The sequence below is a fragment of the Gigantopelta aegis genome, chromosome 12, assembly GCF_016097555.1.
Source record: "Gigantopelta aegis isolate Gae_Host chromosome 12, Gae_host_genome, whole genome shotgun sequence".
Taxonomy (NCBI): domain Eukaryota; kingdom Metazoa; phylum Mollusca; class Gastropoda; order Neomphalida; family Peltospiridae; genus Gigantopelta; species Gigantopelta aegis.
In genome coordinates this window covers 7,475,773-7,499,319 of record NC_054710.1, presented here as the reverse complement: position 1 = coordinate 7,499,319, position 23,547 = coordinate 7,475,773, and the positions used below count along the sequence as shown (strand labels likewise).

The 23,547-nt window shown below is 41.5% G+C and overlaps 1 protein-coding gene across 1 annotated transcript in view; it reads right to left on the bottom strand.

Annotated features, from left to right (window-relative positions):
* Positions 1-3,833: 3,833 nt before the first annotated feature.
* The window catches only part of LOC121386532 (unhealthy ribosome biogenesis protein 2 homolog), a 67,598-nt gene continuing 47,884 nt past the window's right edge, over positions 3,834-23,547 (bottom strand). Inside the window, exons 21-29 of the mRNA XM_041517469.1 lie at positions 22,802-22,900; positions 15,066-15,185; positions 14,235-14,501; positions 11,407-11,835; positions 9,846-10,088; positions 7,397-7,583; positions 6,570-6,669; positions 5,311-5,422; positions 3,834-4,482 (exon numbers count right to left, since the gene is read on the bottom strand). Of these exons, the coding sequence (XP_041373403.1) occupies positions 4,327-4,482; positions 5,311-5,422; positions 6,570-6,669; positions 7,397-7,583; positions 9,846-10,088; positions 11,407-11,835; positions 14,235-14,501; positions 15,066-15,185; positions 22,802-22,900 (1,713 nt within the window). The 3' untranslated portion in view covers positions 3,834-4,326. The remainder of the gene's footprint in view (positions 4,483-5,310; positions 5,423-6,569; positions 6,670-7,396; positions 7,584-9,845; positions 10,089-11,406; positions 11,836-14,234; positions 14,502-15,065; positions 15,186-22,801; positions 22,901-23,547) is intronic.

The following is a 23,547-nucleotide window of genomic DNA, read 5'->3' as shown; positions in this document are numbered from 1 at the left end:
TATAGTGTAAAACGCCAGAAATACAGCTTAAATTCAAAGTTGTTCGAATCAAGATAAGCAGTCAAAATAATTCCGTTTTGAAGGTTAAATCTTGGTATAAGTTTTAAAATGACTTATGTTGCCCTCTCTCTTCATTAAATTCCCACTGAATTCCAACTAGCCCTATTATAAATGATTAATTAAACTTACCCCACATAAAAAGATGTAAAGCTTCACATTTCAAACCGCGCCGAATGACGTCATAAACAAAATAGTACGGTCTCACTACACAGATCACTTCCGGGTGAGAGTTCATTGATGACGGTCCATTTGTGACAGTTATGGTTCACATATTCACTTCTATTCTGGCTGTATTTTGCCCATGCTATTTTGTAATATTGTACATTTACCTTTTGGGACATTAGTGTATAGCGTACGAGACAGCCGGAGTGAATCAGTTAATGAACCACCTGTTCGAACCGATATTACAGCCAGATCCGGTCATATAGCAAAACACCGAGATGGAAATGTCCTGAATTTTGGAGTGAAAGTAAATGCTTACATAATGTATGTTCGCAATGGTATATGTTGTTAGTGTGGACGAGTACCCGTTCTATTGCCAATCTTCATTTGAAGTTGAGCAATTTAACATGGGTTTCAATGCAGTGCCGTAGCTAGCGGGGGGTGGGTGGTGGGTGGTGGGTGGTGGGGGTACACCTCAAATCCTAAAAGCATTATAGAAACTTAAAGAAAATTATTTTCTTAACCGTTTAACGAGTTTTAGACTATAAACTACTCATTTGCGCCCCCCCCCCCCCACCCCAATTTTTTTTTTTTTAAATAAAAATAAATTAATAATCCTAGGTACGGCCCTGTAATGGCAGATGACATCTGTGTAGTGAGACCTACGCGACACCAAGGGCGTTCGGGTCCAGGGCCTCGTTCCACGAAGCGACCTTAGCCCTAAGATTACCGTAAGCGCATAGCTACCCTATGCACTTAAGTTGATCTTAGGGCTAAGATCGCTTTGTGGAACGAGGCCCTGGTCTGAGGTTATCGGTGTATGATTAGTACCAGTCGATGGAACACCGATGCGCGCTACGCTATACGGCCCGTGTTCATATATACTCTTCAAAAAACGTAGAGTAACTCTTAATAAGCATTTACAATTGCCAAAATTGTGATGTATATTAGCTGTGGGGAATGGTTATATGATAATAGTGAATTAATTGGGCAAACATTACAACCGGTAGTTCAGTATTACAGTAGGTTTTATGACCACCAAAGATCTTGAAGGACGATTGGGGTCAGAAGAGAAATTTGAACTTTTTCGGGGTTTTTTTTTTAATCAGTAAATCGCAAATTCAAACAGTAAAAATTACTAAAACAAAACAATAACAACTGTATGATCAACAGAATGAAAAAGATTGACAGAAATAATGTTCCAGTGATTAATGGAAATTGTCAAAATCGAGAATGACACCCCACGCACGTATACGGGGCAACTGCGTGATGTACGTGCAAACTATGGAATGTGTTTCAGTGTGTTGATAAACAGACTTGAACGTTCTTTACTAGGATGTCTGTGATCAAAACGTATGTTCGGTCTAATAGTTGATATTTCCACTGAATTGTTCAGACATTGTACATGTAATTATTTATATTGTTATGAATCTTATGATATGTGAATGCTAGTATGTGGATGATGCATGTTAAAAATAAATACAATGTTTAATTGTTCAGTGTTGTTGCTTACACGTATGTTAAAATATATTTGAATTATTCAAAATGTGAAAAAAGTGTGAACATTTGCATACTGGTACATTCTTTAATTCTCTTTCATATAAAAGCAGGACACGTGATCTGTTCACAATTCCTGCCACCATCGTGATTTTCAAAATGGTCGCCATCGAAAAACAAATTTACCAATATTCTGGCTCCCAGTACACGAAAATACTTGATTTAAGTTGCTAATCTCATGTTTTCAGCCTTTTTCCAGCTCAAGAGAAAATGGACCTTAAAGCACTAACCAAACTAACAAACCTAGCAGACAAGCTTTTGGGGCACCAAAGACGACTTGATCCCTTTAAAAGTATACACAAAGAAAAAAGTTAAGCACCCCCAGAGATAGGATTACTTATATAATATTGGCATGCATTGCAACTGAAATTGCAATGACGATTCTGACAGGCATGGCGTTCCATAGAAAGGATGAGATCGTGCAAGCATGACAATGGTGTCACATCTCATCGTCGCGTGCATGTGCAACATGCCACCCATGACTTTTCCAAAGTGCAGTATGGGTGCGTGTCCAAATTTGGTATTTAACGTGGCCGTCTTGCACTGTTCGATCATTATCAGTGAAGATGAATCGAAGGAGAATATCAGTGGATCAAAGATCACAAATAATCGGCATGCGTAACGCAGGAATGACGTTCAAAGCCATCGGCCGTCAGCTGGGGTACCACTACACAGTAATTAGCAGACTCGTCAGGAAACATGCCGTAACCAACTCTGTGAAGGATTTGCCACGGTCTGGTAGACCTCGTGTGGCATCAAACCGTGAAGACGTAGCACTGGGGCGGCTGGTACGGCGTCTACCGTTTGCAACAAGCACGGCGCTGAAACGCGAGTGGCTGCCCAATCGCCAACTCTCTACAAGAACGGTGAGCAACCGCCTCATACTGTTGGGATTGGCTTCCAGACGAGTCATCAAGCATCCCTTACTGTCAGAACGACACAAACGCTTACATTTGGCATGGTGTCTAGCACGGCGAGCGTGGAATCGGAGAACATGGAGAAGGATTCATTGGTCCGACGAAAGCCGGTTCCTGCTCCACGTCACGGATGGGCGAATGAGGGTTTGGAGGCGGAAAAATATGGCTTATGCACCCAAGAACATCCAACCAACGGTCCCATACGGAGGAGGCTAAGTAATGATTTGGGGGTGCATCTCCCATGACTGCAAGCTGGACCTGGTCACCGTTCAGGGCAATTTGACAGGTGACCAGTACATCCGTCAGGTCCTGAGAACTAGATGTCGTGCCACACAAGGCCTCAGTACATGGATGACAACGCCAGGCCTCATCGTTCCCGGCATGATCCCCGATCTGAATCCACTGGAGCACATTTGGGATATTCTTGGCCATCGAATACAGAAACTGGACCCCCCCTGTACAGAATCTGAGAGAATTGGAAGCTGCTTTGTATCGGGAGTGGCCGTTGCTGCCTCGTCAGAAGATCAGACACTTGACTGGGAGGGTGAGGAGCAGGCTTGAGGTGGTCATCCGAGCACGTGGCGGGTACACAAAGTACTGAACGTTTGGACTGCCGGTGTCGTCTAAGTAACCGAACGTAACTTTTTACCCAGAATTGACAATCTGCAAATGTCGTATGAAAAAAAAGAAGTTTGTTTTATTTAACGACGCCGCTAGAGCAATATTGATTTTTTATCTTATCATCGGCTATTGGACGTCAAACATATGGTCATTCTGACACTGTTTTTAGAGGAAACCCGCTGTCGCCACATAGACTACTCTTTTTACGACAGGCAGCAAGGGATCTTTTGCAAATGTCGTATGGACTCTGTAGATCCATACTTATAACAGCTATATTTTGGGGTGAAAACACGACTGGGGAGGTTGCGACCATATTATTAAAAATTCACCACAGCTGACAATTGTTTGTGTTTTCCTATTGTCAGAATGTTGTTCTTGCCTTTCACATACATTGCCATAACTTCATTATGTCAGTAATTGCATGCCAAAAATATTTTCATTCGTCAACCAGAAATTTCGTGGGGGTGCTTAACTTTTTCCTTTGTGTATAAAAAACAACTAAATCAAATGTAGCCATGAATGAAAATGTATTTATTTCATATATACAATGATCATCTTCCTCCAGAAATCGCTTATTTTGTTCGCATTCTTGCAGAAATCACTTTATTTTCTTTGCACATTGATCATATTCCACCCAAGAACCTGAAGTATTTTCTGTTGTCTGTATACAACAGTCCGGGTGGCAGTGATCACATTCTTTCTCGGAACCTGCAGTATTTTCTGTTGTCTGTATACAAGTCCGGGTGGCAGTGATCACATTCTTTCTCAGAACCTGAAGTATTTTCTGTTGTCTGTATACAAAGAGTCCGGGTGGCAGTGATCACATTCTTTCTCAGAACCTGCAGAATTTTCTGTTGTCTGTATACAACAGTCTGGGTGGCAGTGATCACATTCTTTCTCAGAACCTGCAGTATTTTCTGTTGTCTGTATACAACAGTCTGGGTGGCAGTGATCACATTCTTCCTCAGAACCTGAAGTATATTCTGTATACAACTGTAGGTGGCAGTGATCATATTCTTCCAGAGAACCTAAAGTACTTTTTGTAGTCTGTATACAAGACGTGGAAGACGTCTCGTACCCCGAGAGGCAGGGACGTGCGTAGGTGAGCGATTCCATGATCGTCACATATGTTGAGGATGGAATAAATACCGGGTAAAAATGCTCGCTGAAAGAACAGAAACAACACCTCAGAACATTTTAAATGATCATGCTTTGGCTAAATATATATATATATATATATATATATAGATATAGATATAGATAGAGAGAAAGAAACAGAGAAGAAACAGAGAAGATCGAGAGAGAAACAGAGAAGATCGAGAGAGAGAGAGAGGTAAGAGACAGACACACAGAGGGGAGGGAGGAAGAGTTTATTTTGTTTAACGACACCACTAGAGCACATTGATTTATAAATCATTGGCTATTGGGTGTCAAACATTTGGTAATTCTGAAACACAGTCTTAGAGGAAACATGTTTCCATTAGTAGCAGATCTTTTATATGCACCATGCCACAGACAGGAGAACACATACCAGTCTTTCATATACCAGTGGTGGTGCACTGGCTGGAACAAGAAATAGCCCAATGGGTCCACTGACGGGGATTGACCTTAAACCGACCACGCATCGAGCAAGCACTTTACCACTGTGCTTTGATGAAGGAAGAAAGGAAATGTCTTATTTAACAACGCACTCAACACATTTTATTTACAGCTATATGGCGTTGGACATATGGTTAAGGACCACACAGATTTTGTGGGAGGTTACCCACTGTCGCCACTTCATGGGCTACTCTTTTCGATTAGCAGCAAGGGATCTTTTATATGCACCATCCCACAGACAGGGTAGTACATACCACGGCCTTCGATATACCAGTCGTGATGCACTGGCTGGAATGAGAAATAGTTCAATGGGCCCACCAACGGGGATTGATCCCAGACCAATCGTGCATCAGGTGAGCACTTTACCACTGTGCTACGATGAAAGAATGAATACCTTGACAACGGGCAGTAGAGTGGTTTTCTGTATTTCACTTGTGTAGTCCGCGAGCAGGTAGACGGACACTTTGCCGAACTCAACACTGTGACCACTGATCAGCTCTAGTAATCTGCAACACAAAAAGAAAGAAAAGAGTTAAACTCTCTGTTTTGTTTAATGACACCACTAGAAAGAAAGAAAGAAATATTTTATTTAACGATGCACTCAACACATTTTATTTACGGTTATATCTTTTCCCAGAGTTTCACGTGCATCCGCCAAAATCTGACCATTTCACGCCGATTTCCTGCAATTGTACCTACCAGCCTGTAGACCGATGGCCTACCACGACACCACCGAGAAAGAAAGAAATGTTTTATTTAACGATGCATTATCACTGTTTAGAACTACTAAATACACCAAGTTAATAGTATAGTATTCTGCGGACTTTGTTATAGCTCATCATTTCAGTGCATGCAGCAGTTAATTAAATGTAAGAATAGTTTCCATAGTGACAGTCATGTCAACAACTGACCTACGTCATTAACAATACATACAGTCACAGCTATGACTTGCAAACATGTTTTCAATAGCAGTATTGTTTGAAAATCTTTTATAAAATGATTGATAATGGGTGATGAATAGAATACCCAACTCGCTACCCTATAGAGAATAACTAGTTAATGGCGTCGGATATCGGCTTTATCCTCTGAAGGTAAGAATGGGCAATTCGGCCTGAACAGGATAAAGCAGATATCCGACGTCATTAATTAGTTATTATCTTTATCCTGCAGACTATAAAAAATTAAGGGTAAAAGCTATTATTTCTGTTACTTCAGCCACATTGTACGATGACCCAGTGGCATAGCGTGGTCGAGGCCACCGGAGTGGTAGCTGTGGGTGCAAAATTCTAGACTGGTGGGGACTCGGGTAGTGCTAACTGTCCACTGGTTATGGGGCGCAATACTTGCCTTGCCTCGGGTGCAAGCAACCCACGCTATGCCACTGCGATCACCTAGAGGTCAAATAAGCGATGTTGTATTGTAGGCTATGCGTGCCACATCAAATGCCAATAGCAGGATATCACTTTGTATTATCTGTCATCATATTCTGTCAATAGACACCGTGGTTACAGAATACTGTTTAGCTTGCACTTTTGAACTGATGTTGTCCTTCCCTCACCAAAGGCTCGTGAAAGACAAAACATCAATTTACTGGTGCAAGATTAAACAGTATTGCGCGTAGCTTGTCGAGCATTCTCTACTGTGCGTACTCACTTTGTCAGCATGTTGGTGCACTGTACAATCGCGTCTGTGTGCTCCATATTGGTGTTCAGTCTACTCTGGGCCCCGAACGCCACCAGCCCTTTCATCAGACGTAACACAACAGTCAAGGAAAAGAAAGAAAGAAATGTTTTATTTAACGACGCACTCTACACATTTTATTTACAGTTATATGGCGCCAGATATATGGTTACGGACCACACAGATTTTGAGAGGAAACCCGCTGTCGCCACTATATGAGCTACTCTTCCGATTAGCAGCAAGGGATCCACTGACGGGGATCGATAAGGGCAACCGCGTATTTTACAAGTTTTATGGGCTATGTCCCGTCAGACCATCATGGTTACGGAACACACAGATTTTGAGAGGAAACCCGCTGTCGCCTTTACTATATGAGCTACTCTTCCGATTAGCAGCAAGGGATCCACTGACGGGGATCGATCCGTAGGGCAACCTGCGGGGATCGATCCTAGGCGAAGCAATCTCTTTACCACTGACCTATGTCGCGCTCCACCCACCCCCACCCCCCCCCCCCCCCCAATTTTGGTATACCAGTCATGGTGCACTGGCTGGAACAAGAAATAGCACAATGGATTCACTGACGAGGATCGATCCTAGGGCGACCGCGTATCAAGACAAGCTCTTTACCACTGGCCTATGCCGCGCTCCACCCACCCCCCACCCGCGTATCAGTTGGTATACCAGTCATGGTGCACTAGCTGGAACGAGAAATAGTCCAATGAGTTCACTGACGAGGATCGATCCTAGGGCTGTGTCCCGTTCCACCTCCCCCCCACTAAATTTTGTTTTAAAAAGGATATGAGTGACGGCCACCACAAGTGATGGAATGGACTGCAACATGTGCTCTGTGTGGTTCAACATCAGCGAGTTCAACACCCCGTACACCGCTCGGAATGCTGGGACGAACGTCTCGTAGCTAACGCCCTCTAGTGGCATGATCAGACAACTGTGCAGACAGTTCACAGCCAAGTGGCTGGACATCAGGATCTGTGAGGAGAAAAATCATAATTCAAAATCAGCATTAAAGGTAGTACTAAACCAAATAACTTCCGGCTGGGTCAAAGTTTGAGGTGCAGCCAACTTTTGACAGAGAAGTGAACACCACAAGTCCTGTGATTGGTGATAAATGTGAGTGTGTTGGTTGTAAAAAAAAATTGTTTCATCTGGGAAAAAAATGTATGCAATTTTATTTCATCTAGTACCACTGTGTCAAGTAGCACTGTGCTTGAAACATGTATAGGATACCTGTATAAAAAAAAGTACTCAAATTTTGTGTGGAACTAGTGTTGTCATAGACGCTACTTGTTATCTCAGAAATGAGCTGATTGACCCTCAATTTTTTCTTATTTACTTTAAAGGTGAGGGATGGTAGTATTTATATTTGTGGTGTTTATGTCAATTGATACGCTGCAGATAGAAGTTTTAGCCACATATGTTACTATTGTCATCTATGGGATTTGATTTGGTAGTATACACTCCATAGGCACTTAATCCTGCTTTTTTCCTGAGAATACTGAACAGTTTTGCAAATTGAAGGTGGTTTTAAAAATTATAATTTAAAATCAGTATTAAAGGCACTTCTCCCTGGGGGTTTTGGTTTTTAGAAAACTCAAGTGTCTTGAAAAAGTAGAGGTGGTTTAAAAATATAGGCCCACCGATGGGGATCGATCCTAGACCGACCCTGCATCATGCGAGTATTTCCCCACTGTCCTACATCCCACCCTCTTGTGCCATAGTGTCCAACATACAAGTATTTACAATGAAAAAATTTAAATTAAAATTTAACATCAGTCATGCTGGAAGGAAGAAGGAAATGATTTCTTTAACGACGCACTCAACACATTTTATTTTCGATTATATGGCGTCGGACACATGGTCAAGGACCACACAGACATTGAGAGACGAAACCTGCTGTTGCCACTTCATGGGCTACTCTTTTCGATTAGCAGCAAGGGATCTTTTACATGCACCATACCATAAACAGGATAGCACATACCATGGCCTTTGATGTACCAGCCATGCTGGAACTTCATTAAATGTTTGACAGAATAACAGTGATTTCCCTAGAAATTTGACAAGGCATGGTAGACCAAACACTTCTGGGGCATTTTCACCATTTTCGGGACACTTGTATTTCATTAAAAATACACAAAAATTTATTGAAATAAACATTAATGTAATTTATGTGCTTGCTTTAATAAATGAATGGCAAAAGATATAAAAGGCATATTTTATTAAAGGGACACGCCCTAGTTGTTAACCATTACGCCATTGTTTTTCGCTATTAAACCCATATTTTCACAAATAAAATTTCACTTTACTTACCATTTATTATTTAGAATATACATTTCCATTCACCTGAAGTGTTTTTTGGTAATCCTGGTAATCCTGGTGTTTGTAATACCACAAAATGCATTATTCGTATTTCATAAAATGCCACGGGCCTCTGAGAAAAAAACGTTGAGCAGACAAGGTCTAATCTATTCTTAGAGGGGATATTCCCATTTCAATGTCACAGACGTTGGTATACCACGTGACCATTATCATTTTGGTTCGGTTTGTTTTCTCGTGCACGGTTCGCGCAATCAACATCCGATTTGTTGTCGTTTGCTTGTTGTTTATGAATTTGTGAGATATTTCTTCACAGTTCGTGAACATTTTCAGTAACAAAGTTCAGACAAGTACGTATCTCAATACAAAACGTTACAAACCCTTAAGACCAATAATTTTGCTAAGACTTACGATATCTGGAGTGGGGATACAACCAGGACAGAACAGTTGGAACATGTCCAGGAGAGGTGAAAGGAACGCATCCCAAGTCTGTGCGCACTCTGTGAAATTTGTCGTGACGTAGGCATTGTTGTGCTTCGAGCGACATCTACCGGTGACATCAGAATACTAACTTTCAAAATTACTTCAAGCAATTGGGACATGGGGATTCCCATGGTATTTATCGATATAAAACCTGCTTTTTCACTCCATTTGATAAAAACGTGATCTAAGTGTGTTACAGGTTTGTAGATTAACCAAATTATAATTTATTTTCGCTGGATGGAACTAGGGCGTGCGGCTTTAATTAATAATACCTTTTTGGGTGTTTTATAAAGGCAATTTTAGAATTTATTTCTGAAAAAGGCTCGTTTAATCTCAGGGCAGCATGGTGCTGATTAAGGCAAGATGGAGCCAGACTATTGAGGCATGGTGCTGCACCATGCTAAAACAAGCTGGGGAAAACACTATAACAAATACCAATCCATAGTTGATCATCTGTAACTGCGACGTAACGACCGGGACGGCTACCCTGAGCACGACATCTTCGTGCACGTTGCCGTCGACGACACGCAGTATCTCCTGGTAGTTCATGATCACGTGCTGCGAGACGCGGGCGACCTCGTGACCTTGACCTTCAGACAGGTTCCCCGACAGCAGGTTACTCCAGACGTTGACGGCCGTCACAATGGTTTCAGGATTTCCACTCACATTTCCTGGACTCTGTCAAACGGAAATAATTTTTAAACCCACAGCTAAAACCTGATGGGAGAATGGCAGGTGTGTGGCACAGATAGCCACAAGAGACAAGCACCTGTCGCCGTTGGAGAGACAAGGACTGGGATGTGGATGTGGACAGCGAAAGAAGTTGAAAGATAGGAGGAGTTGCCAGATCGGGAAGAAATGAGATGGAAATTCAAAGCAGACAAAGGAAAGGGTGCAGTGTCATAAAACTAAAAGTTTTAGTTTTTTTTAAACCGGATATTACGCATTTAATATAATTTGGGTGGGGGATGGGGGGAGGGATGAGCTGGACATAAGTCATATTAATTCAAAATAGAACAAGCATTCTGAGAGTAATGCTAAAGCAATACATGTCCCCTACCGAATCCCCAACAAGGCTAGCTCTGGCACTCGCCAAATTCGCCAACTGCGAATTTTGAAAAGCAGTTGGCAAATTTTATTTTATTTGGCGAAATTATTTTATGTAATAATTGACATTTTTCAGAAAATAACTGTTGATTTCTGCAATTTAAAAAATTTAATAGACAATTTGGCGCAATATTTTGCTCACCCAGAGCTAGTCCAGCCCCCAAAATTCCATAACTCCCCTACCGAATCCCCAACAAGGCTAGCTCTGGCACTCGCCAAATTCGCCAACTGCGAATTTTGAAAAGCAGTTGGCAAATTTTATTTTATTTGGCGAAATTATTTTATGTAATAATTGACATTTTTCAGAAAATAACTGTTGATTTCTGCAATTTAAAAAATTTAACAGACAATTTGGCGCAATATTTTGCTCACCCAGAGCTAGTCCAGCCCCCAAAATTCCATAACTCCACATTTCATAACGGAGTAAATCGCCCTGAAAGTCATGATACATGATAAAGTCATAACGGAGTAAATCGCCCTGAAAGTCATGATACATGATAAAGTCATAACGGAGTAAATCGCCCTGAAAGTCCAATTTGATCTGTAACAGTACATGATAAAGTTATAATGGAGTAAATCGCCCTGAAAGCCCAATTTGATCTGTAACCGTACATGATAAAGTTATAACGGAGTAAATCGCCCTGAAAGTCCAATTTGATCTGTAACAGTACATGATAAAGTTATAACGGAGTAAATCGCCCTGAAAGTCCAATTTGATCTGTAACAGTACATGATAAAGTTATACATAAAATTTCAGCTTAGTATCTTTTAGGTATAGTGGGAAAAAACACATCCTGAAAACTGTATGTGGGACAGACAGACAGACAGAAGGATGGAGATGAAACTTATAGTCCCTTTCGGTTGGACACGCAGAGGAGTAATAACCCACCATATCATTCACAAGTCCCATCAAGAGAGATTTGAACTCATCCAGGTCACATGACAACATCGCTATGGTGACCGTGTTGTGCAGCACATTCAATCTAGTCTTCCATTGGTGGGTTTTAAAATCTGCTACATCAGCATCATTCCCATCACACTTAGTCTCATCAACAGTTGTCTCCCCTTTTAAACTCATCATGGCTGCTATGGTCATATTCCCACTGTGGCACTTGTCCAAATTAGTCACATCTTTTGATTTTGATGACATGGTAATTTTTTGTGTATTTGTTCTTGACAACATTGTTATCATCTTTATCAGAGCAGCCCAGACTCTGGAAAATGTTTTTTCTCCACAAACGTCTGGATTGCTGGTACGGCAAAGGCAGATGGTTTTGATGAACTTCAGACAGACGACATCCATTTCATAATCTTCAAACTGCAAAAAGAAAAGAATGTTTGTTTATTGATAACTTAGAACATTCTATACTATGAAGAGACGGAGATAGGGACAGAGACATGGGAGTGAGAGAGAAACAGTGAGACAGATGGACAGACATAGAGACAGAGTGGGAGAGACAGAAAGAGACAGGATAGGGTGAAAGAAGAGAGACAGAGAGGAGAGAGGAAGGAAATGTTTTATTTAACGATGCACTCAACACATTTTATTTACGGTTATATGGCATCGAACATAATATGGTTAAGGACCACACAGATATCGAGAGGAAACCCGCTGTCACCACTTCATGAGCTACTCTTTTTGGTTAACAGCAAGGGATCTTTTATATGCACCATCCCATAGACAGGATAGCACATACCACAGCTTTTGATGTACCACTCGTGGTGCACCACTGGCTGGAGCAAGAAATAGCGAGAGAAGAGACAGACAGACAAAGAGATACAGAGGAGAGAGATAAGAGACAGACACACACAGAGAGACAGACACAGACAGACACAGACAGAGGAGAGAGAGATAAGAAAGAAATGTTTTATTTAACGACGCACTCAACACATTTTATTTACGGTTATATGGCGTCAGACATATGGTTAAGGACCACACAGATTTTGAGAGGAAACCCGCTGTCACCATTACATGGGCTACTCTTTTATTTGGGCTTCCCACAGGCAGGATAGCACAAACCATGGCCTTTGATGAACCAGTTATGGATCACTTGTCGGTGCAAGTGGATTACACCTACCCATTGAGCCTTGCGGAGCACTCACTCAGGGTTTAGAGTCGGTATCTGGATTAAAAATTCCATGCCTCGACTGGGATCCGAACCCAGTACCTACCAGCCTGTAGACCGATGGCCTAACCACGAATCCACCGAGGCCGGTAGAGAGATAAGAGACAGACAGACAGACAGACAGACAGACAGACACCGACAGAGACATAGAAAGATCGGTCTTTGATCACCAGTTATTAGGTGTAACAGTTGAATTTCAGATGAATTAATTTTCAGTTTTAATCCATTATTAGGAAAAATACAAACAAATAAACCCTGAACCGGCCTCAGTGGTGTAGTGGTTACATCATCAGACTTCAGACTGGTAGGTACTGGGTTCGTATCCCACCTGAGGCAATGGGGGGTTTGTTATGCCGGTACCGGCTCCAACCCGGAGTGAGTGCACTGCTAGGCTCAATGGGTAGGTGTAAGGCCACATACACCGAGTTTCACCCACTTCATGGGTGCAATAATGGGTGCCTCTCCCAAGTGTATGACCCCACATGGGGAATGATTACCCGGCATGCACTGCAGGTTCTGTGTACCCCGGGCTCGGGTGATACTGAGATAGCTCAACTGACAGCAGGCGTGGAAATGGAAATATAGCGGCTTCCTTATGCATCTTATCAGCTTTGTTTGTAAAGTTTAAAAAAAGGTCTTTGTCTCTATGTTAAATGTTTATGGAGTTTTCTTTTTTAAAACATTTCATTTTAATTTATTCCTACTTATTTTTGTGCTTATATCCAATTAAGGTTCAAGCACGCTGTCCTGGGCACACACCTCAGCTATCTGGGCTGTTTTTCCAGGACAGTGGGTTAATTGTTAGTTGGTTAGTGAGAGAAAAAGAGGATGTAGTGGTCGTTAAAACTCACTCTGGGTGGGAGCCGGTACCGGGCTGCGAACCATGTACCTACCAGCCCAGGTTTTATACACTTAAAGGAAGTCAAAATTCCAGGGTTTTTCCAGGTCAAACTTAACCAAAATTCCAGGACCTTACAGAGTTAATGGCGGACAACTTATGACTAAACTTTTGAATTTGCGCTCCCCACAACCAAATTTTGAGGCAATGTCGCTGTCAGGAAACATCATATCCACAGGTTGTTAAACACGCAAGTGCCAACCATCTTTGTGGGTTTACAATAGATTCATTAACTTGACACGCTCCCTGAACTTGCTAAATACCCAGCGGCAAAAAGTGACAAACTTTCTTTTCCAATATGGCGACGCTGTCGCTTGGATCTCGTGGCCGCGTGATTCTCGCATCGTGAGATAAAAACAACATCAAACATTCACACATCAACTGAGCCGGTAAACATCGATTGGCCGTGCGATTGGCATTTGATTGTGCCGCGGAAATGAAACAAATAATTTAATTACATGTTAAATGAAGTAAATAAAGCCTCCGTTTTAGGCGTTTATATTTTATTTGACATCAAATTATCATTTTCAAGGGTTTTCCAGACCGCAAGATGATTTTCAAGGGTATTCAAGCACTGGAATACATTAGTTTATTTTCAAGGGTTTTCCAGGGTTTTCCAGGCACGTACCAACCCTGCCAGCCTTATGTCCGATGTCTATAAAACAAAAGAAAAAAACCTAAACAAAGACCAACCTTAGCCGACTCGACAAGATTCACTGCAAAGTCCAAAACAAATTGCACAGCTCCAATCATTTCCTCGTCCACAGTATTTACATCCCTACTGTGTGACAAAACACTGGAGAAGCCATAAATGATGGGATGCGAGGGTGTCAGCAGAGTTGTCTTCTCCTGCCGAACTCTCATCTTTGAGAGCACAGTTGTGAAGACTAATGAAAGCTGAGTGAAATATTTCTGACAAGCAGATCTAACACTTGATGTCTGGTTAGATTTCTTCAGTTGCTAAAAATGGAAGGAAGGAAGGAAATGTTTATTTAATAATGCACTCAACACATTTTATTTACGGTTATATGGCGTCAGACATATGGTTATGGACCACACAGATATTGAAAAAGGAAACCCGCTGTTGCCACTTCATGGGCTACTCTTTTCGATTGGCAACAAGGTAACTTTTATATGCACCATACCACAGACAGGGTAGTACATACCACAGCCTTTGATATACCAGTTGTGGAGCACTGACTGGAACGAGAAATAGCCCAATGGTTCCACCGACAGGGATCGATCCTAGACCTATCACGCATCAAGCGAACGCTTTACCACTGGGCTATGTCCCACCCTCTAAAAATTGACAATTAAATGTAAGACAGGAAATTAGTGTTATGAAAAATAATAACATTGTTTTGTTTAACGACACCACTAGAGCACATTGATTTATTAATCATCGACTATAGGATGTCAAAAACATTTGGTAATTTTTTACATATAGTCTTAGAGAGGAAACCAGCTACATTTTTCCATTAGTAGTAAGGGATCTTTTATATGTACAGACAGTAATGAGTTCACCTTAACGATGCTGTGCAGTAAACAGGCGGCCACGGTGAAGCGAGATCGGTCCATCGACGTGGCAGGGGTGATGGTCGCTGCATCCAGGTGTCGAGAGGCAGCCATCAGCTCTTCAGATAACTAAACAAAGAAAGACATGTTTTATTTAATGACGCACTCAACACATTTTATTTACGGTTATATGGCGTCAGACATATGGTTAAGGACCACACAGATATTGAGAGAGGAAACACGCTGTCACCACTTCATGGGCTACTGTTTCCGATTAGCAGCAAGGGATCTTTTATATGCACCATCCCACGGCCTTTGATATACCAGTTGTGGTGCACTGGCTGGAACGAGAAATAGCCCAATGGGTCCACCGACGGGTATCGATCCAACACCGACTGCGCATCGAGCGAACGCTGTACCACTAGGCTACGTCCCGCCCCCCCGATAACTAAACAATGAAACACAAGCACTGTTCCACACTCAGTTGTAAACAGTGATGCTACCGACTAATTTATTTTATTCTTAACGACGCACTCAATACTGCAACATTTGACAAAAACATTTTACTAGCCGTTGGGCATGGCAATAACAGTAATTAAAAAACGAATACTGTATCTTTAAAATAACTATCGTTAGATGACAGCAACTCTTCTGTTTTGTGTTGGTTAAGCAGAATATTACAGTATTTTTTATTATTTGAAGTGGTAAATCAAAAAACGATAGAGAAAATTCTAAATATGATTTATATCTGCCTTCGTTATTGGGACGCAGTAATAACTCAAAAAGATGATATTGTATTTTTAAAATAATGGATAAGAAGAAGATTCTGCCACCCTGGTTGTTGTTGTTTTTTCCCCATCAGACTCATTAGATCAAGCCTCCAGTAATGTAAGTGTCAGGCAGCAAGTGTTCATCATTTGGGAACTTGGTGGCCACGCAACTGTACACAGGGCTTCTAGAATTTTTATAAAATCTACTGGCCATGGGATCATCATCGTGACTTTAAAAAAATTTTTACTAGCCACGATTAAAAATTCACTAGCCCTACATTAAGTTAATACAATTTTACTAAATAATAGTAATAATCAGAATTGTTACCTAACAAGAAATAGTACTTAAAAACACTAACATTGGGGATTTGGGATGGGGGCAGGATATTCATATATACTACTCAAAAGAATTTAAGGGTCAAAAATTTATAACCAAATAAGTTTCAGAGTGTATTAGATTTATGATGTAAACTACACCAATTTTTTTATTTATTGTTCCATATTTACAAAAAACCACAAATAAACGTCACTGTATACAAGAAAGTCACATGACATGCTGTCAAACTTGAGGTTGTCAAACATGGATTTTACACATTAGAACATTCGTTTAATAGTGTGTGAATCCACCCCTGGCGCGAATACACTCGACACATCGTTGCCTCATGCTGTTGATCAGACGTCTCAAGAACTCTTGGGGAATGGCCTGCCACTCTGCCATAAGAAGTTGACCCAGATCATGAAGGTTGGCCGGAGGGGCATGGTTATCCCAAACTCTCCTGCCTAATTCGTCCCAGGCATTCTCTATTGGGGCCAAGTCAGGCGAATATGCTGGCCAATCCATCCTGGCGATACCTTGTTGTCTGAGAAAGTCCGTTACCACCCTGGCGCAGTGGGGTCTGGCATTGTCATCCTGCAGAACTGCCCCGCCGCCAATCTGCTGAAGGCCTGGGAGAACCAACGGCCGGATAATCTCATTCAGATAGCGGATTCCATTCAGATTGCCATCCACCACATAGAGGGGGGCCCTGTGGTGGATAGAGATGCCGCCCCACACCATGACGCTGCCACCACCAAACCGGTGACGTTGTCTAACGTTAACGTCAGCGAAGCGCTCCCCAGGACGTCTGTAGACACGAACCCGACCGTCGTTGAACTGGAGACTAAACCTGGACTCACCAGTGAACATCACTCGACCCCACTGAACATGTTGCCACCGCAGATGAAGCGTGCACCAGTGACATCTGGCCGTTCTGTGACGTGGTAGGAGTGGTGGTCGAACAGCCTGGCGACGGCAGCGTAGATTATTGGCTCTCAGACGATTGCATATGGTTTGATCAGACACTCGAGTTCCAGTCGCAGTCCGCAGATTGTCACGTAATCGGTGTGCAGTGGTTGTGCATTGACGTAGAGCCATATTGGTGATGTAGCGGTCCTCTCTATTTGTAGTGCTTCGGGGTCTTCCCGAACGTGGACGATTTCGAACAGAATTTGTTGCTTGGTACTGTTGCCACAGTCGGCCAACGACACTCTGACTGACACCAAGTCTCAGAGCAACATTTCTTTGCGTATTGCCATCCTGAAGCCAAGCAATAGCCCTTCCTCGATCTTCGATAGTCAGTTGACGTCGTACCATTGTCGAATTTGGAGTGTGCACCGTACACGAACGCAAGCTCCAATTATAAGGAAATTCAGCATTGGGAACATGGAATACACATGCAAATCGTGCAAATGAAGCGCTTTGTGAAAAAGCAAGTTATGGGCACTTAGCAGACCTTTCGCTTTCGCCCTAATTTATGTGCAAATGTAAGCATGTTTTCGCCATTAGAACTAGTCGACAGTGTCAATGACAGTGGGTTTTAATTCATTTATGGGTTGCTTAGACCCACTTTCGTCAAAATGGAACAATACCATGCGTGACATTATGGTCTAGCTAATATAATTGACATTCAGAAAATAATGTCGAAAATATCGTCTGACCCTTAAATTCTTTTGAGTAGTATATTTACAAAATAGACTTAACTACAACATTTGAAAAAATATTTTCACTAGCCGTTGGACATGGCAATAGTAGTTATTTACTAGCCCAAAATTGAATTATCACTAGCCATTTTTCCATTAGTAGCAACAGATCTTTTACATGCACCATCCCACATACAGGATAGCACATACCACAGCCTTTGATATACTAGTCGTGGTGAAATGACTGGAACGAGAAATAGCCCAATGGGACCACAGGCTGGGATCGATCCCAGACCAACCGTTACGAATCAGTGGACCCAATGGGTATCTAAACAATTAAAACAATTATTCTGAAGCATTGTCCCAGACTGAACGCAGGTTTTACTTGTAAATAGCGATAGTGATGAAACAATTTATTACCCATATGGGCAGAGAGAAGTGCAAAGATAAATGGTATTACCTACTAGCTCGTTGAGTATTCTTTTATTCTTGTACATGTATAACAAACTAACGAGCATTCTGCCAATATAGTTGTAATTGGTAATACTATTGCCATGCCAGACAGGGCCTCTAGATTATGGTAGCCCCACTCCCGTGGCTAGTGATATTCAATGTTGGGCTAGTAAATAACTACTATTGCCATACCAGACAGGGCTTCTAGATTATGGTAGCCCCACTCCCATGGCTAGTGATATTCAATGTTGGGCTAGTAAATAACTACTATTGCCATACCAGACAGGGCTTCTAGATTATGGTAGCCCCACTCCCATGGCTAGTGATATTCAGTGTTGAGCTAGTAAATAACTACTATTGCCATACCAGAAAGGGCTTCTAGATTATGGTAGCCCCTCTCCCATGGCTAGTGATATTCAATGTTGGGCTAGTAAATAACTACTATTGCCATACCAGACAGGGCTTCTAGATTATGGTAGCCCCTCTCCCGTGGCTAGTGATATTCAATGTTGGGCTAGTAAATAATTACTATTGCCATGCCAGACAGGGTTTCTAGATTATAATAGCCCCACTCCCATGGCTAGTGATATTCGATGTTAGGCTAGTAAGTAACTACTATTGCCATGCCCGACAGCTAGTGAATTTGTGTGTGTCAAAAGCTGCATGTAAGTCTACATGTCTTTTGTAAATATGAATATCCTGCCCCCCATCCTCATCCAATCTAGGGTTTTTAAGCTGTATCGCCATTAGGTGACATATTCGACTATTCCTATTAGTAAAATTGTATTTACTTAAAGTAGGGCTAGTGAATTTTTAATCATGGCTAGTACATTTTTAAAATCACTGATCCCATGGCTAGTGGATTTTTTTAACAATTCTAGCAGCCCTGTGATAATATAACTGGTTTTTCCCTAAAACCCATGATATCCATATTGTAAACCCATGTGATAATTTAGTGTATTAACCCGGATAATAATGGTATGCAAATTTCAATGCATATGCAAATTTTCAAGGTCTCTAGGTAATAATGTGTTGCTGTGAATAAGTAATTTGTATACAAGCCATCAAAACCTGTATACCTGAGTGTAACGTTTCCATAGGATTTAGTAAAGCGTGTGACATCAAAGTAATTTGTGCTAATCGTGATGGCACCATATTACCGATGGAGGCGAATTTAGTCCTGTAATTTACTAAATATTGAATTAAAATGTTATTTTAGAAGTGTCACAGGAAAAATATAATTTGCTACTCGTGTTTTTTTAACTTTGTCGGTATTTGTCTCAGCAGAGCCTCAACAAATATGGATTAACATAGACTTGTTATTTTCCATATTAAAAAACACTCGTGATGAATTATCTTGAATAATGAAATCACAAACATTGTTGTTTCCCCATCAGACTCATCAGATAATCCTCCAGTAATGTGTCAGGCAGCAAATGTTCATCATGTGGGAACTTGTGTCCACTCCACTGTGAACCAGAATTTGTGTTCATAGATAACAAGCATTCTAAGAGTACTGGTAAAGCAATACATGTCCACTACTGGGCCCAACAAATGTTCTTATCTCCTAAGTTCAAGGGACATAACTCTGTGAAAAATGGGTAAATCTCCATGAAAATTAAACTTGATCTGTCACAGTTCATGATAAAGCTATACACACCAAATTTCAGCTCAGTAGGCATTGTGAAAAAAAAAAGGTCCAGAAAACAAAGGGCCATAACTCTGTGAAAAAGGGTAAATCTCCATGAAAATTAAACTTGATCTGTCAGTTCATGATAAAGCTATACACACCAAATTTCAGCTCAGTAGGCATTGAGAAAACATGTTTAAATCTCCCAACTTCAAAGGCCATAACTCTGTCAAAAATGCTGCTAATCGAAAAGAGTAGCCCATGAAGTGGCAACAGCGGGTTTCCTCTCAATATCTGTGTGGTCCTTAACCATAAGTCTGACACAATATAACTGTAATAAACTGTGTTAAGTGTGTCATTAAATAAAACATTTTCCTTTCCTGTCAAAAATGGGTAAATCACCATGAAAGTCAAACTTGATCTGTATCAAGCATTGTGAAACAAATGTCCAGAAACCTACATGTGGGACAGATGGACAGTCAGATAGACAGACATCAGGATGGACAGTCAGATAGACAGACATCAGGATGGACACGAAACCTACATGTGGGACAGATGGACAGATGGACAGTCAGATAGACAGACATCAGGATGGACACGAAACCTACATGTGGGACAGATGGACAGATGGACAGTCAGATAGACAGACACAGTCAGGATCACGATGGACACGAAACGGACATCACATGTGGGACAGATGGACAGTCATAGACGGACATCAGGACAGACATCAGGATGGACAGTCGAAACCTACACGTACATGGGGACAGATGGACAGTCAGATAGACAGACAGATAGACAGGATGGACACGAAACCTACATGTGGGACAGATGGACAGTCAGTCAGATAGACAGACATCAGGATGGACAGTCAGATAGACAGACATCAGGGACAGTCAGATAGACAGTCAGATGGACAGTCAGATAGACAGTCAGATACATCAGATGGACAGAAACCTACATGTGGGACAGACAGGACAGTCAGATCAGACATCAGGATAGACAGACATCAGGACAGATGGACAGATGGACAGTCAGATAGACAGACATCAGGACAGTCAGATAGACAGATGGACAGTCAGATAGACAGTCAGATAGACAGACACATCAGGATGGACAGTCAGATAGACAGACAGTCAGATAGACAGACATCAAGACAGTGGACAGATAGACAGACATCAGATGGACAGACAGAAATAGACATCAGATGGACAGTCAGATGACAGACAGGATGGACAGATAGACAGACATCAGGATGGACAGATGGACAGACATCAGGATGGACAGATGGACAGATGGACAGTCAGATAGACAGATAGACAGACAGATGGACAGTCAGATAGACAGACATCAGGATGGACAGTCAGATAGACAGACATCAGGATGGACAGTCAGATAGACAGACATCAGGATGGACAGTCAGATAGACAGACATCAGGATGGACCGTCAGATAGACAGACATCAGGTTGGACACGAAACCTAAAGTCCACTCCGGTTGGACCCGTAAAAATGAAAACATTTAATATGTAAAAAAAAATTACACGTGCATTGGTTCGCGTGAAATATTGTACTCTGATATGGACCCAATTTCACAAAACATTGTAAGCCTAGTTTTGCACGTAAGTGTAAATCTACGACTCAACCACAAATTTTATTACTACTATAGTACAACAGATATAGTTTGAAGTACACATATTTCACTTACTTTTGTCCTTAAAATGCTCCATCTTCCATAATGATGTAAATTCTCTGCGTGAAATGAATGATCAGTACAGGGCTTCTAGAATTTTTATAAAATCCACTAACTACGGGATCAGTGATTTAAAATATTTACTAGCCACGATTACTTTACTTTAAGTTAATAAAATTTTACTAAATAATAGCAATAATCAGATATGTCACCTAAACAGGGAGATGGAGCTGAAAAACACTAACATAGTAACATTGGGGGGTTGGGGTGGAGGGGGGGTGGGGGCAGGATATTCATATTTACAAAATAGACTTAACTGCAACATTTAACAAAATATTCACTTGCCAATGGGCATAGTAATAGTAGCTATTTACTAGCCCAACATTGAATATCACTAGCCATGGGACTGGGGCTACCATAATCTACAAGCCCTGTCTGGCATGGCAATAGTAGTTATTTACTAGCCCAACACTGAATATCACTAGCCATGGGAGTGGGGCTACCATAATCTAGAAGCCCTGTCTGGCATGGCAATAGTAGCTATTTACTAGCCCAACACTGAATATCACTAGCCATGGGAGTGGGGCTACCATAATCTAGAAGCTCTGTCTGGCATGGCAATAGTAGCTATTTACTAGCTCAACATTGAATATCACTAGCCATGGGAGTGGGGCTACCATAATCTAGAAGCCCTGTCTGGCATGGCAATAGTAGTTATTTACTAGCCCAACATTGAATATCACTAGCCATGGGAGTGGGACTACCATAATCTAGAAGCCCTGTCTGGCATGGCAATAGTAGTTATTTACTAGCCCAACACTGAATATCACTAGCCATGGGAGTGGGACTACCATAATCTAGAAGCCCTGTCTGGCATGGCAGTAGTAGTTATTTACTAGCCCAACACTGAATATCACTAGCCATGGGAGTGGGGTTACCATAATCTAGAAGTCCTGTCTGGCATGACAATAGTAGTTATTTACTAGCCCAACATTGAATATCACTAGCCATGGGAGTGGGACTACCATAATCTAGAAGCCCTGTCTGGCATGGTAATAGTAGTTATTTACTAGCCCAACACTGAATATCACTAGCCATAGGAGTGGGGCTACCATAATCTAGATGCCCTGCGGTATAACTGCTAGTTGCAGATTGAAACTTATGTTTTGTGAAACAGACCCCTGTTGTCTACTAACGAGCTCTGTGGATATTAACAATACTATAATTAATGAGCTTAATTACGGTAGAAATAAATCCTCCGATTCCCAGCAACACATCAACATCCCCGGTGACCGACCGAGCGGTGACCCCCATCAGTCTTCTCATTGTAGCAGCCAATCTCTGAAAGAAGGAAGAAGGAAATGCTTTATTTAACAACGCACTCAACACATTTTAATTACGGTTATATGGCATCGGACATATGGTTAAGGACCACACAGATATTGAGAGAGGAAGCAAACCAGCTGTCGCCACTTCACGGGCTACTCTTTTCGATTAACAGCAAGAGATCTTTTATAGGCACCATCCCATAGACAGGATAGTGCATACCACGGCCTTTGATATACCAGTCGTGGTGCACTGGATGGAACGAGAAATAGCCCAATGTGCCCACCGGCTATTGGATGTCAAACATTTGTTAATTCTGACATAGTCAGAGAGAGGAAACCCGCTACATTTTTTCATTAGTAGAAAGGGATCTTTTATATACACAATCCCACAGCCTTTGATATACCGTTTCATTTCAAGATGCAATATTAGAGTATTATGTTTATTTTTTCCATCACACTCATTAGGTTAAACCTTCAGTAATGGAATTGTCAGAAATCAAGTGTTTCATGATGTGGGAAAAAAAAAATATTCGGATCATTATGTTATTTGTATAAAATTTGTTCAACAGAAAAAAAAGGCAGTTTGTTTAACAACACCACTAGAGCACATTGATTAATTAATCATTTGCTATTGGATGTCAAACATTTGGTCATTTTTAC